We start from the raw sequence: 16,929 nt of genomic DNA, 5'->3' as shown, positions 1-16,929 counted from the left end.
TGCCTTTCTCAGGAGGGTGAGGCCCCCTGGCTGCCACCTCTGCACTGGGGACAAAGCAAAGGCCTGGAGGGAGGAAGGTCTCCGGCCTCACACCCCGCTCGGCCTCACTGCCTGACACTGCGGTAGAGCTGGATGGGGACAGACTCTGAGCAAGAATTTAACCCTAAAATGGAGCAAACACCACCTGCCTCATGGACTGTGCTGCAGATTCAATGCTGTGTGTGTGAAATGCTGTGCACACCACCATCCACAGTACATAAGGAGGGCACCCGACACAAGTTTATATTCTCTAACAGTTACACTGAAAACATGAAACATAACAATACTACTTTTCATGAAATATGGTACTAACTCAAAGTATTCTAAAAAATTTCATTTCAATATGTAATATAGATAGCTAATGGGAAGTGGCTTTATAACACAGAGAGCTCAATCCGGTGCTCTGTGATAACCTAAGGGAGGTGGGATGGGGGCGTTGGAAGGAGGCTCAAGAGGGAGGGGATATATGTGCACCTATGGCTGGTTCAGGTTGCTGTACAGCAGAAACAAGCACAACATTGTGAAGCAATTATCCTCCAATTAAAAGTAAGTTAAGAATTTTTTTCACTGCAATATGTAGTGTTAGCTGCTCAGTTGTGTGTCTGACTCTTTGTGACTTCATGGACTGTAGCCTGTCAGGCTCCTCTGTCCATGAGATTCTCCAGGTAGGAATACTGGAGTGGGTTGCCATTCCCTTCTCCAGGGGATCTTCCTGACCCAGGGACTGAACCCTGTTCTCTTGCATTACAGGCGAATTCTTCACCATCTGAGCCACCAGGGAAGCCCCTCAACATGTAATCAATATACAAAAAAAAACTGTTAACGAGACAAATTACAGTCCTTTTTTCTACCAACTCCTTGAACTACAGTATCGAGTTATATACTACAGTTCATCAGATTTAGCCACAGTTCAGGCGCTCCTCAGGGCTTCCCAGGTGGCACCAGTGGTAAAGAACCTGCTTGCTAATGCAGGAGATGTAAGATATGGGTTCGATACCTGGGTTGGAATGATCCCTGGAGGAGGGCATGGTAACCCACTCTAGTATTCTTGCCTGGAGAATCCCATGGACTAAGGAGCCTGACAGGCTACAGTCCATGGGGTTGCAAAGAGCCAGACATGATTAAAGAGACTTAGCATGCATGGACAGGGGCTCCACAGCCTCCCTGGGCCAGGAGGTGCCCTGCTGGACAGCACAACCTCTCGGATGTCTCAGAGTGGGTCAACCTGGCCCTGAGCAACCAGGGAGGAGAGAGGATGGTGGAGGAGGGAAGGACAGGGAGGTGTTAGGGGCCACTGTTAGAGGACAGAGGGGTGCAGGGTGGGAAAAAGAGGAGGGGGCAGGGAGGGAATTAGAGTCCCGATGGTTCAGGGACAAGCCATCCCCTCTCTGAGTTGCCCTAACCGCTATGGAGACAGAAATTAGGACACTGTCCCTCCTCCCTCTACTCCTGATCCCCTGCCCAGGAAAAAAACACTCACTTTCAGTGGTGTCTGTTGGAACCAGCAGCCATCTTCTCCTCTGAGATCCTTCAGGTGCTGCTGGTTTCTGTAAAACACAATGGAGAGCAGCCTTGGTCTTAACCGGGGGTCCTAGGTTACAGAACTGAGCCTAGTAAACCTTGTTCTGAAATTCTGGCAGATGCAGCCGTAAGCAAAACAAAACCAATGCAGGATCTTTGAAGGGAGCGGACAGAAGAGTCATTATTTTATATACGATTGTATTCTTATAAAACTCTAATGGTTCAACAATAATACGTAAATGTGAGTGTGTGGATGGTGAATGTTAAAAATTATGACAATAAATTCTATAATGAATTATGAGTTGGATAAACTCATAAGGTTATAGAACATTGTAATACAAAGATACAGCCTCAACAAGAAATGAGCAATTTACCAAAGGAAAACACACATGGAGTTGAGGTATTATAAAACTCTTAACTTAAAATGCTAACTCTTTTCATAAGAAAAATATAGAATAGCTAAAAGATCTCAATTCCTCCTAGATTAATTTATAAATTAAGGTAAAACTCAAAAACCTCAAAACTATTAAAATGATATGACCCCAAATTGTAAACGTCTCTGTATGTGTGTGTGTGTGTGTGTGTGTGTATGTATACATATATAATATACGTATGTTTAGTCACTCAGTCATGTCTGACTCTTTGCGACCCCATGGGCTGTAGCCTGCTGGGCTCCTCTGTCCATGGGGATTCTCCAGGCAAGAATACTGGAGTGGGTTGCCATGCCCTCCTCATACATATATATATATATGTACACACACATACACATAGTGAAAATACTTCTATATGTTGACAAAGAAATTTTACTTCAAGTAGATTCAACTTAACAATACTTTTGAAATAAATGTGAAATTCCCACTATGATGAGGAATGGCTTAAAAGTATGTAACAGTCACACAGAAAAATATTATGTAGCTCTGACTCCATCACTGGGTCAGTCATGGGAGGAGTGATTACCCTTCGCCTGCCCTGTTCTAGACGAGGGATGTGGTGACAAGACAGATGAGAAGTAGCATCAGAGCTGCCAGTGGACCAGAACACGGGTTGGGGCTCCCTTCCCCTCCATGCCCTGGTCTCTCTCCAGAGCAGGGGGTGGGCTCCCTTCCCTCCATGCCCCGGTCTCCCTCCATCACCACCTGCCCAGAGAAGAGGAGACCTGACCCACTGCCTCTCCCTGTCTCTACCACAGTCCCAAGCAAGCAGAAGGGCCAGAGCCCCACACTCACCAACAGGCAGTCTGCTTGCTGCATCTCGGGACTGGGCGTTGTTTCCTGCAGCTTCTTTTTCTGCCAAGGGACCAAAATGGAAAGTCAATCTCCATTGGTCAGCCTGTTGTTGTGTGCATGGTCCAGAGCCCCAGACCTTCCTGGGGGACATAAGTGCCAGAAAAGGGCCTCGAAAAAGCAAGGCACTGACCCAGGAGTCACAAACCCACAAACCCCTACAGCTTCTGAGGGGACACAGTAGGTTCTGCCTTCCCACCTACACCTGTGCTGTGCCCCCCAAGTGGGCATAGACTCAGCACATCTGGGCTCTGCTGATGGCACCCAGACTCTGGTGTGATGCTAAGGGGAACTGAGCACCCCTGCCTGACACCCCCCACGCCCCAGGGCTACAGAGTGAGGGTGTCTCAAACAGTAAGGACAGGGCCAGCGCTGCCAACCAGCCTTAGGACAGCTCTCAGCAGGCCAGTCTCCCTCCTACATTCAGCCTAGAGCCCCCAGGCCAGTTGAGAGACTCAGGGACAACAGCATAGGACACACCGGGGACCGTGTCCACCCTGGGCTTTGTTGTGATGCAGTTACTGAGGGTCTGAGGCCACCAGATGCTGGAGAAACCGATCACCTTGTGCCAGCACTCATTAAAGAGACCTAGAAGAGAAGAGACATCCACTGAGTGGTGGGGAGGGCGCTCTTGCCACACCTCCCTTCCTAGGGACAGGGTGCAGGGTGGGGGCTCAGACACTGAACAAACAACCCCGGGCCTGTGACTGCAAGCGGGATATTCTGAATCTGGAGAGCCCTCAGGGAGGAGAAGAGAAGGGAGAAAATGAAGTAAAATGAAACCCATGTAAAATCTCTGTGCAGTGCTACTGAACCACCCTCTTCTCCTGCCTCCTCCCACCAGACTCGGCCAGGGGGAAGAGGGGACCGTCAGCTGAGTTGGGGGCCCAATGTGATCAGTTTTGTAGGACCAGGTGAGGTGGGAGGAGGAGGGGTTTCCTGGGGAACAAGATCAGAGACAAGCCAGGAGGAACAGGAGGATTGGGGAGATGGAGGAGGGAGCCAGCACCTCCTCCTTCCCTTCTAGAACCTCACCTGTAAAGTAGCACCATACACATCCGATTAGGACAGCGGCAATTACAGATACAATTTTAATCACCAGCCTTGAAGGGCCTGATGAGGGAGAGGGAGTGATGGGTAGTCTCTGGCTCATGGTTGCTAGCTCTCCAGGAACTGGGGCCTCCCCATGGGGCAGGGTACTTGATTCTTGGTCCACACACTTGATGTTGCTCCAGGGGGTACAGTCCATGACCATGACCTTCCCATCAGGGCACCTGGGTACAGACACAGGGGGACCCATCAGGGACAGCTGGCTGGATGAGGAGAAAGAGGGGGCAGCCTCCCGTCCTGGGTCCCCTGACAAGACAGTGGAGGGGAGACAGGCTCTTGCTGTCTGCAGGGGAGGGTCCCCTCACTCCCCATCCCTGGGCGGGAGAACGATCCAGGATTGTGTACTGCGGCTCCCGGGCTCCTACTGAGTGTTCAGAGCTGTCCTTCAGGAGCTGGGCTTCCTCTGCAAGGCCCGCCTGGCTTCCCTGGGCTGCACGGGAAGCTCTGTGGGGGGTGGGGGGGGCCTCATCCAGGTCAAGGGTCACAAGTTTGACTCATCCTCCAGTTAAATTGGAATATGAGGCCCTCTCATCCACCTGTTGACTCTTCCTACCAATCTCAGCCAATACTGGAGCATCAGAGGATAGTGAATTACTATTGGCCACCGAGTCCCCAAATAGGAAAGATTCAGGTGCTACTGGGGAACAAGGGGCTGGGTGTGAGGCCTGTCGAGTTGGCTCCGGTTTTATAGGAACCTTGAAGGAGCGCACTCGTGGTCTCCTCATGACTTCTGTCTGCTGTCAGCACTTCGGTCTTTCTAGGCCCCTCCCGAGGAGACGTGGGAAGGGGCCACTGGGAAAGCCGTGCAGGACAAACAGTGGTGGTAGGGAGCACTGCTGCAGGCTCAGGAGACCCCACAGGCACAAGGGAGCTCTGGGAGGTGGGAGGGGCTTCACGGAAGCAGGAGAGAGAAATGGGTACAAGGAAACTCGGGTCTCCTGTGGGTTGGAAGCCCCCCTAGGCTCCTGTGTCTCACCCGGTGCTGCATTTTTGACAGAATTCAGGGGCATCTTCTCCACGGAAAGTGCCAGGTTTGCACTGACACTCAGTGTCCTTGGTCGGGGTGCAGCCATTTTTTTCTTCTTCTCCTAGAGACCAAAGATAAGGTTTTGAGGGTGTGTTTCCCTCATATGTCTCTCAACCCTTCTTCACCACCCAGATCTCCATCCACTCAGTTCAAGAAGTAATTCGGAGGGCTTGCTGGGTGGTCCAGTGGTTAAGAATCCGCCTGTCAAAGCAGGGGACACAGGTTCCATCCCTGGTCTGGGAAGACCCCACATGTTGCGGGGCAGCTAAGCCCGTGTGCCACAACTACTGATCCTGTGCTCTAGGGCCTGTGCACCACGATGAGAAGCAACAGGGAGCAGCCCCCTCACCACAGCTAGAGAAAGCCCTTGTTCCGCAACAAAGACCCAGAACAGCCAAAAATAAATGAGTTAATCTTTTTTTTAAAGTAATTTTGGGGTCATTTTCTGTGGCAACACACATACACCATCCATAGAACAGCCACTGTTCACGTGTCACCAACAGAGGCATACAAAAGGCACTGTGCATCATTACAGATTGCATCAGGGTTAGGAAGCAAAATGTTTTAGATCACAAATAAGGAGCAAGAAGTGGGCTGGGGTGAGGTGTAATCTGAGATGCTGTGGATGGAGAGGAACCCTTGGGTGATGTCCCAACGGGTGATGCCCTGCTGGAGAGGCAGAGGGACCTCAGGTCATGAAGGCTGAGAGAGGCTGAGACCCCAGAGCAGAGGGCATGGCGCCCGCAGGAGCCTGGCCCAGGATCAGACACATCACACAGCTCAAACCCAGCCCTGCCCCACTCCCCCAGGCCTTCTGCACTCTTACCATCCAGCCCCCTCCATCAAGGGACACGTTATTCTCCTCTTTCCAGCTGATGTTCTGAAAGACTTCCCTACCAGTTGAAATGCGTTATGCAAGTAACTTCTGTTTTCATTATTTTACTGACCTAAGACAGGATGAAGACCTAGCTGGGCTGGAAATCAGGTCTCTGACTCCTCGTCCCATTTAAATCCCATCTCATCACCCAGCACCCTAACTGCAGGCATGCGGGACCACAGGCTCTGTACCTGATTTGCAAGTCGTGCAAGGTAAGCAAGAAGGGAGGGTGTTTGAATGACTGGTGTAGTCTATCCCATCGGTGCATGGGGCACAACCTCCAATGGCTTCTTCCATATAGAATCCTGGGAAGGAAGGGAAAAGCTGGTGAGAAAATCCCCGCAGCATTCCCTGAGGCTGGCAGTGTGGCTGCGGAGGCCTCTTTTGGCCATCTGTGGAATCCACAAGGGGAACTCTCCTCAACTGGGCTTTCATCTTTTGATTCTTCATCTAACACATACCCTAGACCAGTACTGCCAACAGAAATATATTACAAGCCACACATCCAAGTCACACTCATAGCTGGCACATTAAACAGTAAAAAGAAAGGTCAGGAGCTTCCCTGGTGGCTCAGTGGTAAAGAATCTCCCTGCCTATGCAGAATACATGGGCTCGATCCCTGGTCTGAGAAGATCGCACATGCTGCAGAGCAGCTAAGCCCACGTGTCACAAATACTGAGCCTGCACTCTACAGCTCGGGAGCCACAACCACTGAGCACACAGGCTGAAACTACTGCAGCCCGTGCACCCGAGAGCCTGTGCTCTGCAACAGGAGAAGCCCCCCAGGGAGAAGCTCAAGTACCGCAACTGGAGAGCAGGCCCCGCTCTCCACAACTAGAGAGAGCCCATGCAGCAACACAGCCTCAGCACAGCCAAAAATAAATACACAGACATGAAGACAAGGGTTGGAGACCAGTCTTAGAATCTACCTGGTGGACATAAGTTCTGCTGGGGGCTCCGTTCCAGTGGGGCTGATGACTGCTGGTGAATTTCATCCTTCCTTACAGATATGGCTGAAGCAGCTTTGACCTATGGGGACAAAGAAGGGACAGGCATGAGTGGCTTCCACACTCTCACCCCTTCTAGGATCCACCCCACATTTCCTTGACCACTACCTGCAAAATGAAACAGAACTGGGACCTTTCTTCCCAGCTCTCAACTCTCATTCATGTTTGTTCTTTGGCCTTTTGTGCTAGCAAGTAACTTACACTTAAGTTTTTTCCCCTGTATTTTTTCCTCTTAAAATGTTTATTCCAGAAAGTATGTGCTCAGATACGTCCAACTCTTTGCAACCCCATGGACTGTAGCCCATCAGGCTCCTCTGTCCATGGGATTCTCCCAGCAGGAATTTTGGAGTGAGCTGCCATTTCCTCCTCCAGGGGATCTTCCCGACCCAGGGATCAAACTTCAGTCTCTTGCATCTCCTGTGTTGGCAGGCTGGTTCTTTACCACTAGCACCACCTGGGAAGCCCAGAAAGTATGGGCAAGGAAAATTTTTTTTATAAGAATACAGAAACCATAGAGATCCCCTTGATTAGAGAAAACATCCATTATTTTGTGTCTTGACTTCTATTTGACCATATGTGTGAATACTCTCAGGCTCTCTCTTTCTTTCTCACATGTGCGTGCACACACACACACACACATTTTCACAAATGAGGGTTCTGTCATGCATACAATTTTTCATAATCAGGATATAGAATCACATACTGAGTAATGGATTTGTGGCTTTAATCCAACAAGCGGTCCCCAAAAGGAAGCTGTCAGTGTTCCACAAAATACCAGAATCACATGGAGAAAGAAGAAATAGCAATACAGGGCTTTTAGCCAAGTCTCTGTGCTAAAACAGAGAAGGCAATGGCACCCCACTCCAGTACTCCTGCCTGGAAAATCCCATGGATGGAGGAGCCTGGTGGGCTGCAGTCCATGGGGTCGCTAACAGTCAGACACGACTGAGCGACTTCACTTTCACTTTTCGCTTTCATGCATTGGAGAAGGAAATGGCAACCCATTCCAGTGTTCTTGCCTGGAGAACCCTAGGGACCGGGGAGCCTGATGGGCTGCCGTCTATGGGGTCGCACAGAGTCGGACACGACTGAAGCGACTTAGCAGCAGCAGTTAGCAGCTGTGCTAAAAATGACACAATGGGGCCAGTCTGAAATCACTGGAGCCTGAGGCTTCCACCAGGATTAATGTGTTGATGATAGTGTTCTGATGTTCAGGATTGTATTGTCATTTGGGGGAAGACTGTCCTCATTTGTGGGAAATATATATTCAAGTGTCCAGTCATGGGATCTGTCATGTCAGCAGCTATGTTTCAGATGATACAGGAAACAAAGGGTTTTGTATAGTTTTGTAACTTAATCTGGGAGTGATTTAAAGTAGAAAGTGACATGAAGAGGAAAAAAAAGAAAGAAAAACAAAGTTGAAATGGAAACAGCTTATGTTGAGCCCAGTTCAACTGCCTGGATCTAAACAAGATAAAATGCCACCTGTTAAGTATTTGGGAACAGCTAAGCTCATATGTGTCCCCTAATCATCCCTTCCCCAGTCTGGGCCTCCTCCGAGTCACCCCAAATTGGTGGACTCTCCTTTCCCGGCCCTCACAATCCTATGCCTTCCTTTCTTCCCTGGTTCTCCTCTCACAGACTCTCTCCCTCATTGTTTTGTTACGAACAGTTTCAAACATCCAACAAAGTTCTAAGATTCATTCACTAAACTCTTACATGCTCAGCACCTAAGTTCTGTAACTTAGGTGTATCACATATTTCTTTCTCTATCCATCCCCCTCTGGCCATTCTAAGTGTCTTATTTTTATGATGAAATTCATATCTGCAACTCTTAATACATCGACATTATGTCAGTAACTCGAGCTCAATATTTCTTTACAGTTTACTTCAATGTTAAGATTTCCAAAGAAAGACATGCACAATCTTAAGGGTACCATTCAAAGAGTTTTTTTTTTTTTTTTTTTAATGCATACACTTGGGAAATCCAAACCCTCTATCTAGATCATGGAAATTAGCTTGCTTCAACACATTCCCTCATGCCCCTTCCTCAGTTATCCTAGTCTCTAATGTGACTCCAAGAGGGAGTGGCCTTCATCATATGGAGGAAGGTCCTTTCTACCCTGATAAAATGAGACTTTTTTCTGACAGTAAAGAATCTGCCTGCAATGCAGGAGACCCAGGTTCAATCCCTGCGTCAGGAAGATGCCCTGGAGAAGGGAATGGCAATCCACTCCAGTATTCTTGCCTAGAGAATTCCATGGACAGAGGAGCCTGGCAGGCTACAGTCCATGGGGTTGCAAATTGTTGGGACACGATTGAGCAACTAACACTTTCCCCTTTTCATTACAGGGGGTTAAGTGTCAGTTCAAATTCTTTTTCTGCATCTGTTAAGCTGTTCATACAGCTTTTCTCCTTTACACTGGTTTGTGTGTGTGTGTTTTAAAATTTTAATTAGAGGATAGTTACTTTATGTGATGGTTTCTGCCATAGTTTTTAAAGATCTAGAATTTAGTTAACTATTTGCTTTGTAAAGGAATTTTGCCTCTGTTTTTAGGAAGGGTATTTAAAAGTATTTTTTCTTCTTTTCAAATGTTTCTGTTAGGTTTAGGTATTAGGGTTATGTTGGCCTTAGAAGAACTAGTGAAGAACTCCTGTTGTCCGAAAGAATTTGTGTAAAGATTTTTGTTAGCTCTTTTATTGTCTGAATTTTTGTGCCCTCCCCTATGTCCTAACCTGGGGTCTCCTGGTTATCCACTCCCAGTCTCAGCAATCTCATGGATCCTTGAAACACTCTACTGGAATGGAAGAATCAAAACTATGACACTATGGTGCCCCATCTTTACTTCTTAGACTGGGAAAGTGTTAAAGTTCAGTGTGCAAGTGCGTGCGTGCGTTAGTCGCTCAGTGTCTCCAACTCTTTGCAATCCCATGGACTGTAGCCCGCCAGGCTTCTCTGTCTGTGGAATTCTCCAGGCAAGAGTACTGGAGTGGATTGCCATTCCCTTCTCCATAGGAACTTCCCAACCCAGGGATCGAACCCTGGTCTCCTGCATCACAGGCAGATCCTTTACTGTTTGAGCTCAGTGTGCAAGGGTGCAGGGAAATAGGGCACCGTTGTGGATTCCTGGTGTGACTTAAAATGGTCCAGTCTTCTTTGGGAGAACAGTTTGTCATTATCTAGGCAAAAGTGTAAAATCATCTAACCCACTGACCCAGCAATTCCACTTCTAAGGAGTTACCCAACAGACAATGCACATGGCTACACTGGATACTTGACATGGCACCCAGACCCATTCATCAAGTAGTGTTCAACATGAGTCCTACCTATTACAAACCGATACTTTAAAAACGAATTCTAGACTTCTTGTGAATACAAAATGCTATTTCTTTCCAGATTTTTGGTACTAATTTGTTCAATGAAAGATGCATATTTTCACGATTTCTGTAACTTTGTTAGACCCTTAATTTTTTTTTTCCTTTGACCCTCTAAGCAGCTTTGAAAAGAGCCTCAAACAATGCAAGAAAGCGGTGCCAAGTGTGCACATTTTTCCCCATGGTGAGTTTCTTAAAAATGCACACTCAGGGACGGGAAAGCCTGGTGGGCTGCCGTCTATGGGGTCGCACAGAGTTGGACAGGAGTGAAGCGACTTAGCAGCAGCAGCAGCAGCAGCAGCGCTGAACCACACCCAGAGCCTCCAACTCCCCTCTGAAAGAAAGTGGTGAGAATCTGACCCAAGCTGAGTTGATTGGTGGTTTCTATTCATAAAGTGTAAGGAGCTGGAAGCAATTTTGAAGTTGATCTTTCAGAGAAAAGGAAATGTTAAGGGTGCTTAAGGCAAGTGGAGGGGGGAAGATGGAGCCTACACTTAATGATTTACAAAGGACAGGTTTTAGAAGATACATGCAGTGCAAAATAGCAAAAGAGAGAGAAAAGAGTGAGGAGGGTCGGCAGAGGGAAAAGGGAAGGGAAAGGAAAGAAATGACGATCTGATGCTCGCTGGGCCTGGAGCCAATCCAGAGGTCAGGTTCTCCAAGGAGCCAGATCTTCCAGGCAGCAAGTAGACGCCAGGGATCCGTACTCTAGCGCCCCCCCACCAACACGCCGCGTATTGGACTTGGCCGGGCGGGTCCTGCCAGGATTTGCCCAGCCAGGCGCGCCCGGGCCTTTTCCGGGCCACCAAGAGCGCCTTTTGGAGCCAGGACTCGCGGCGGGAACTCACCAACAGCAAGACACCCAAGACGGTGAAGATGAGAGCCCAGGGGCCCCGGAGTCGAGGCCTGGGGCCCTGGGTGCACCCTGCCCGGGAGCTCGAGGCGGCCGCTGCCCTCTGTCCCCGCTGCACGGTGCGGGCGGGGAGCGTTCGCTGTCCAGGTTGCCGCGGGGTGACAGCCTCCAGAGCCATCAGAAATGAAAGTGTGTTTCGTGGGGCGCGAGATTACCCCTGCGAGCTGCGCGGAGGGGAGCTCTGCTGTTTAATCTGAGCGTGCCTCTGCTTTTATACCACCCCGCCCTGGGATCGCGTCACCCGCGGTAGCGAATGAGCCAGTGCTTGCTTCCAACCAATCACGCGTGGCTCAGGAGAGGAGCCCGGGCTTTACCAAAAGGGGCATTTCCGCCAGCGAACAGCATGTGACCCGGTTTTTCATTCAGCGCCAGGCAGGTCCGTGCCTTTGGGAGGCGGGGGCAGGGCACCTCCCACGTGCCGGAGAGACTCAGAATCTGCGTTCCAGCCAGGTCCTAATGCCCCACGGGTTGAAAAAAGGAATGAACCACCTGTCTTCTAACTACTGCCTTCTGCCCACTCCCAGCTTCTGCTCCTCCCCGCCCCGCCCTTCATTGACCAGGGCCCCAAGGAGGCCAGAGAACATGGACAGCCAAGAAGGAGATCCAAGAGGTGCCCTGTACTGTACTGTAGGGGAGTGATGGGTCAACTAAGAAATCTTGAATTGTTAGAAAAATGAGTAGGTTGCCAGACTCACTTGCACTTTCTGAGATTTAAGTACTTAGGAAATGAGACAGACCTGGTGAACCTTTTTGCCCTGGGCCTATCTCATATAAATAGTGTTAATAATCACTTTACTACAGAATTATAAGTAAGTATTTATTTAAAGGCAAAGAATTGTTGTTTAGTTGCTAAGTCATGGCCAACTCTTTTGCGAGCCCATGGACTGTGGCCCGCCAGGCTCCTCTGTCCATGGGATTTCCCATGTAAGAATACTGGAGTGGGTTGCCATTCACTTCTCCAGGGGATCTTCCCGACCCAAGGATGGAACTCAAGTCTCCTGCGTTGGCAGGTGGATTCTTTACCACTGAGTCACCAGGGAAGCCCCCAAAGGCAAAGGATACACACCATATTTTCCTGTTGTGAACTCTACTTTTCAAAGATCTGAAGTATCATTAACACGGTTTATAAGTTTACTTTTGTCACTTTTATTTTATAAACCTGAAGTTCTACCCAACAGAACATTTTGGAGTCTGGTGAATAACTCCCCGCCCCAATATAAGTGGCATCCAGGAGAAAGAAGGTGGCCTGGCTGTGACTATGTAGTTGAAACACTTTATTTGCAGATGAATACATCCACCAAGTCCTATTTTATGTTAACAACTCTGAATGTCTCTGATTTCACAAACTGGGCTCACCATTCACATTGAGGCAATGCAGCACTTCCTATCATCAGGCTCAGGGAAGGGTCCAGGTCACCCTGGACTGTCCCATCTCCCTAGTTTGCCAGGATCAACAAGTTACCAAATCAGGATTTCCCTGGTGCTTCAGTGGTTAATAATCTGCCTTCCAATGCAGGGATCTCCAGTTTGACCCCTGATGCTGCTAAGTCGCTTCAGTCGTGTCCAACTCTGTGCGACCCCATAGATGGCAGCCCACTAGGCTCCCCCGTCCCTTGGATTCTCCAGGCAAGAACACTGGAGTGGGTTGCCATTTCCTTCTCCAGTGCATGAAAGTGAAAACTGAAAGTGAAGTCGCTCAGTCGTGTCCAACTCTTTGCGACCCCATGGACTGCAGCCTACCAGGCTCCTCCGTCCATGGGATTTTCTAGGCAAGAGTACTGGAGCGGGGTGCCATCGCCTTCCCCGAAAATCCCACATGCCTCAAGCTACTGAGCTGGCACACCCCCAACTACTGAGTCCTGCCCTCCACAACTAGAGAGTGCATGCACTACAAGGAAAGAAACCCACAGGATGGAAGGAAGATCCCCCCTGCTGAAACAAAGACCCAAGGCAGACAAATCAATAAATACTGGCATTTAAATAAAATCTATTTTTAAAAAGGTAGCATACTGCCTTTGATGGTACCTAAAAAGGTAGCATTCACTCCTCAGGGTTCCCAGTATCTTCTTCTACTCTTCCTCTCACCTCCCAGAGGGTCTCTGATATGTGTGAGCTCTTCCCATGGACTCCATACTGCTGTTCCCGAGCCCAAGTCTGTCCCCCATACTTCACTGGTGCTGGGCTCTCTATCCTACGAGGGTGTGAGTACTTACGACAGCAAGGCAAGTACAAATAGTTTGCTTTTTAAAAAAAGGTTCCATCAAAGTCTGTTACAGCACCTTTCAGATTTAGTCATGCAACATAAAAGAGAAAGGAACCCTTATTATGAAAACCTCTTCCACTGAAAGGAATAATCTACTCACAGGTGAGCCTGGTTCCAAAAGGAGTTAAATCCCTCTCTGCCTTTGCTTTCTGGACAGGAAGCACCACAGGCCTGCTTCCTGTCAGAAGGTCGCAGACTGGAAACAAGGGTATTTGTCTTGGGCTGCTGGGCAGCCCTGGGAGGTGTTCTCGAAGTTGACCCCCTCAGAAGCCTGGTGGGGGCCCAGGGTGGGGAAGAGCTTTTGTATGTGTTGTTTGTCACAGCAGTGCCCCCCGCCAGACCCTGTATTGGATTGTTTTTTTCTTTTTTTTAATTGTGGACCAGAATACCAACATGTCCACTAAGAGCTCTGAGTTCTGATCATCCAGAGTCAATAAATCCCTGTGTGACTTGAGGAAAGTTTGGGGTTTTGTTTGGAAAATTTTTTTTAATTAATTAATTTATTTCTGGCTGTGCCAGGTCTTCATTGCTGCGCACTGGCTGTTCTCTAGTTGAGGAGAGCAGGGGCTACTCTCTGGTCCTGCTGGGCAGGCTTCTTATTGCCGAGGCTTCTCTTGTTGTGGAGTACAGGCTCTAGAGCGCAGGCTTCAGAAGTTGTGGTGCAGAAGCTTAGTTGCCTCAAAGCATATGGAATCTTCTCGGAGCAGGGATCGAATCCCTGTCCCTGCTTTGCCAAGCAGACTCTTAACCCCTGGACCACCAGGGAAGTCGGAGAAAGATTTTTGTTTGTTTCATTTTATTTTTTGGCTGCCTTATGGCATGTGGGAACTTAGCTCCATGAACAGGGAGCAAACTTGTGCCCCTGCAGTGGAAGCACAGAGTCCTAACCACTGGACACCGGGGAATCCCCGTGTTTTGTTTTTAATTTAAAAATTAAAAAAAAAAAAATGTACACTTTGTCCCCTGACCCCTGAGGCCTGAGGCAGGTCTTTTGGTAACAGTCCAACTAGGGGAGAGGGGAGTCTAAGCTGGTCCTGGGGAGGGGAGCTGCCAGAGAGAACCCAAGGCAGATTGGATGCAACTGATGACTCGGGCGGGTGGAGGTCCTGTGAACCCCCAGCCTCATCACCTACCATGACACTGAGAACCAAGAGGAAGCAAGAGACATTTTAACCAGCCCCCCAAAACCCTCCCCTGTCCCTGTGCTAAAGCCTGCAGTCATGCACTCTCTTGAGTCGGTTAACTCTCAGTTTACATCCAGTCCTTTTTCCTTTTCTTTTTGCCTTTTGATCCTCTTCACCCATTTCTCCCACCCCACCCTGCTGCCTCCTACTTCTGGCAGCTATCAATTTGTTCCCTGTATCTCTGAGCTTGATTTTTCTTTAAGATTTCACATATAATAGAGATTATATTGTAGTTGCTTTCTCTGTCCTGTTTATTTCACTTAGCATAATGCCCTCAAGGCCCATCCATGTTGTCACAGATGTGTCTTCTTCAATGTCCTCTTTTCAATATGCATATCTTTCACCTCCTTGGTTAAATCTATTCCTAGAAATTTTATTCTTTTTGATGCAACTGTAAATGACATTATTTCCTTAATTTCTCTTTCTGCTGGTTTATTATTAACATAAAGAAATACAATAGGTTTTTTCATGCTGATTTTGTATCCTGTAGCTTTATTGAATTCATTTATTCTAAGAGTTTTTGATGGAGTCTTGAGGGTTTTCTATATATAATATCATGTATCTGAGAATAGTGACAGTTTTACTTCTTGGTTTCCTATTTGGATGCCTCTTTTCCTTGCCTAATTCCTCTGGCTAGGACTTGCAGTACTATGTGGATAAAAGTTGTCAGTGGGGCATCCTTGTCTTTTTCCTGATCTTAGGGGAAAAGTTTTCAGATTTCCTGTGAATTATGCCACTCAGAGCACTTCCAGATAAGGAAGACACCTCTAGATCAGCAAAGGGTACTTCTTATTGCCCTTTTGTTACAATCAAAAAATGTCAAACAAGATTCAAATACCACTAGGCTTCTCTCAGAGCTCTCTTGTGAAGGAGTTATGCTTTCAAAAGCCCAGTCACATGTGGGATCCTCCCCTTTTGAGGAAGGACACAAGAAGACACCAGAATGCATGCGCTTTGGAGGGAGAAGTCATTGTAACCGCCATTACTCTTTCTCCTGGGGAAGTTGAGAATGGTATGGGTGACGTCATGTGTCACCCCATCACCTTTTTGGGGCATCTTTTCATGGGCGATTTTTCCCTGTCCTTAGCTGCAGTCAAGAGCCAAACAGGACAGTGCTGGAGAGAGATTGCTCATAGGAACCTTTATGTATTATCTGAGTGTTGCCATAATGGTATGTTTATTTTCTATAACCGTTAGTGTTAGTTGCAATCTTGCTCAACTCTTTGCGACCCTATGGACTATAGCCTGCAAGGCTCCTCTGTCTATGGGATTTCCCAGTCAAGAATACTGGAGTGGGTTGCCTTTCCCTCCTCCAGGGGATCTTCCTGACGCAGGCATTGAACCCAGGTCTCCTGCATTGCAGACAGATTTTTTACCATCTAAGCCACCAGGGAAGCCAGGAAATGCAGGTCCCTGCTTTCCGCTACAGACCAGGGCATACAGGATGGGGGTGAGCTTTGTCTGGACCACTTCCCTTCCACGGGGTCTTCCCTCCCTACGGTGATGACATTCCCCCTCTGAGGATCTCATGCTCCCTCTGAAGGTGTGAACACTCTGCCAGGGTCTGCCCTCATTCACCTGCAGAATTCTGAAGAGCTCTGTACAGGCCTGCCCCTGTCCCGGCCCAAACATAAAACCCTCTGACTTCTCAACTCCAGTCCTGGGCCTGACTTTTCTCCATCATGGGGCAGAACAAGTACATGGAATCAATTGTGAGCAACCCTGACATCATAGCTCCCCCAATGTCCAGACCGAAATGAACAAACTGTTGGTAAGAACCAAAACAGTGCGTGGGTATTTGTGTGTGTGTGTGTGTGTGTGTAGAAAAAAATACCACTCTAGGTTAACCCAGATATTCTATTTCTTCTAGGAAGCCTCATGTTCTAGTAAGAAGATGATCAAGAATCTAATATAATCTATTTTCAAATATATTCACAAGTTCTTGGCTCTCAGGATGCTGGTGATTGAGGTTTTTGGGAGAAAGGGTGGTTGAAGGGCTCCAACATAACAACAGTTACATGCCATCTTGGGAATGCACTTCTCTTCTCACGGTTATCTTCCTGTCAGAGACAGCCCCACAGGAGATGTAGTGTCCATGTTGGGGTGGGGAGATTGGGGAAAAAGTGAAATGTCAGGAAAAAAGGTACAGAGCTGGAGGATGGGAGTTTCCTACTGTGAGCTGTCACAGGACATCTGGTGCTGGTTTGGAGGAAAGCGGGGATAAATGAGCAGGAGCAGACTGTGGAGCAGAGGACAGATGGCACTGGAGGACTGTGGGGGATTAAAACAGCAGGTTGTGCTCCCATGGCTTCAGGGTGAGGCAGAGGGGC

At 48.4% G+C, this 16,929-nt stretch overlaps 1 protein-coding gene across 25 annotated transcripts in view; it reads right to left on the bottom strand.

Moving 5' to 3' along the window:
- LOC123332932 (tumor necrosis factor receptor superfamily member 10B) overlaps window positions 1-16,929 on the bottom strand; it is a 38,646-nt gene that overhangs the window by 4,556 nt on the left and 17,161 nt on the right. For 6 of the 25 annotated variants that reach the window (XM_044940387.2, XM_044940388.2, XM_044940383.2 and 3 more), the window contains exons 1-8: window positions 11,088-11,350; window positions 6,787-6,886; window positions 6,049-6,162; window positions 4,930-5,041; window positions 3,879-4,117; window positions 3,324-3,431; window positions 2,787-2,846; window positions 1,520-1,586 (exon numbers count right to left, since the gene is read on the bottom strand). In XM_044940387.2, coding sequence (XP_044796322.2) covers window positions 1,570-1,586; window positions 2,787-2,846; window positions 3,324-3,431; window positions 3,879-4,117; window positions 4,930-5,041; window positions 6,049-6,162; window positions 6,787-6,886; window positions 11,088-11,270 — 933 coding nt within the window. In that variant the 5' untranslated portion in view covers window positions 11,271-11,350 and the 3' untranslated portion in view covers window positions 1,520-1,569. The other 19 variants (XM_044940393.2, XM_044940394.2, XM_044940389.2 and 16 more) reach the window with 5 other exon arrangements.

The sequence above is a fragment of the Bubalus bubalis genome, chromosome 3 (genome assembly GCF_019923935.1).
Source record: "Bubalus bubalis isolate 160015118507 breed Murrah chromosome 3, NDDB_SH_1, whole genome shotgun sequence".
NCBI lineage: Eukaryota > Metazoa > Chordata > Mammalia > Artiodactyla > Bovidae > Bubalus > Bubalus bubalis.
This window is presented reverse-complemented; position numbering and strand designations above follow the sequence as displayed.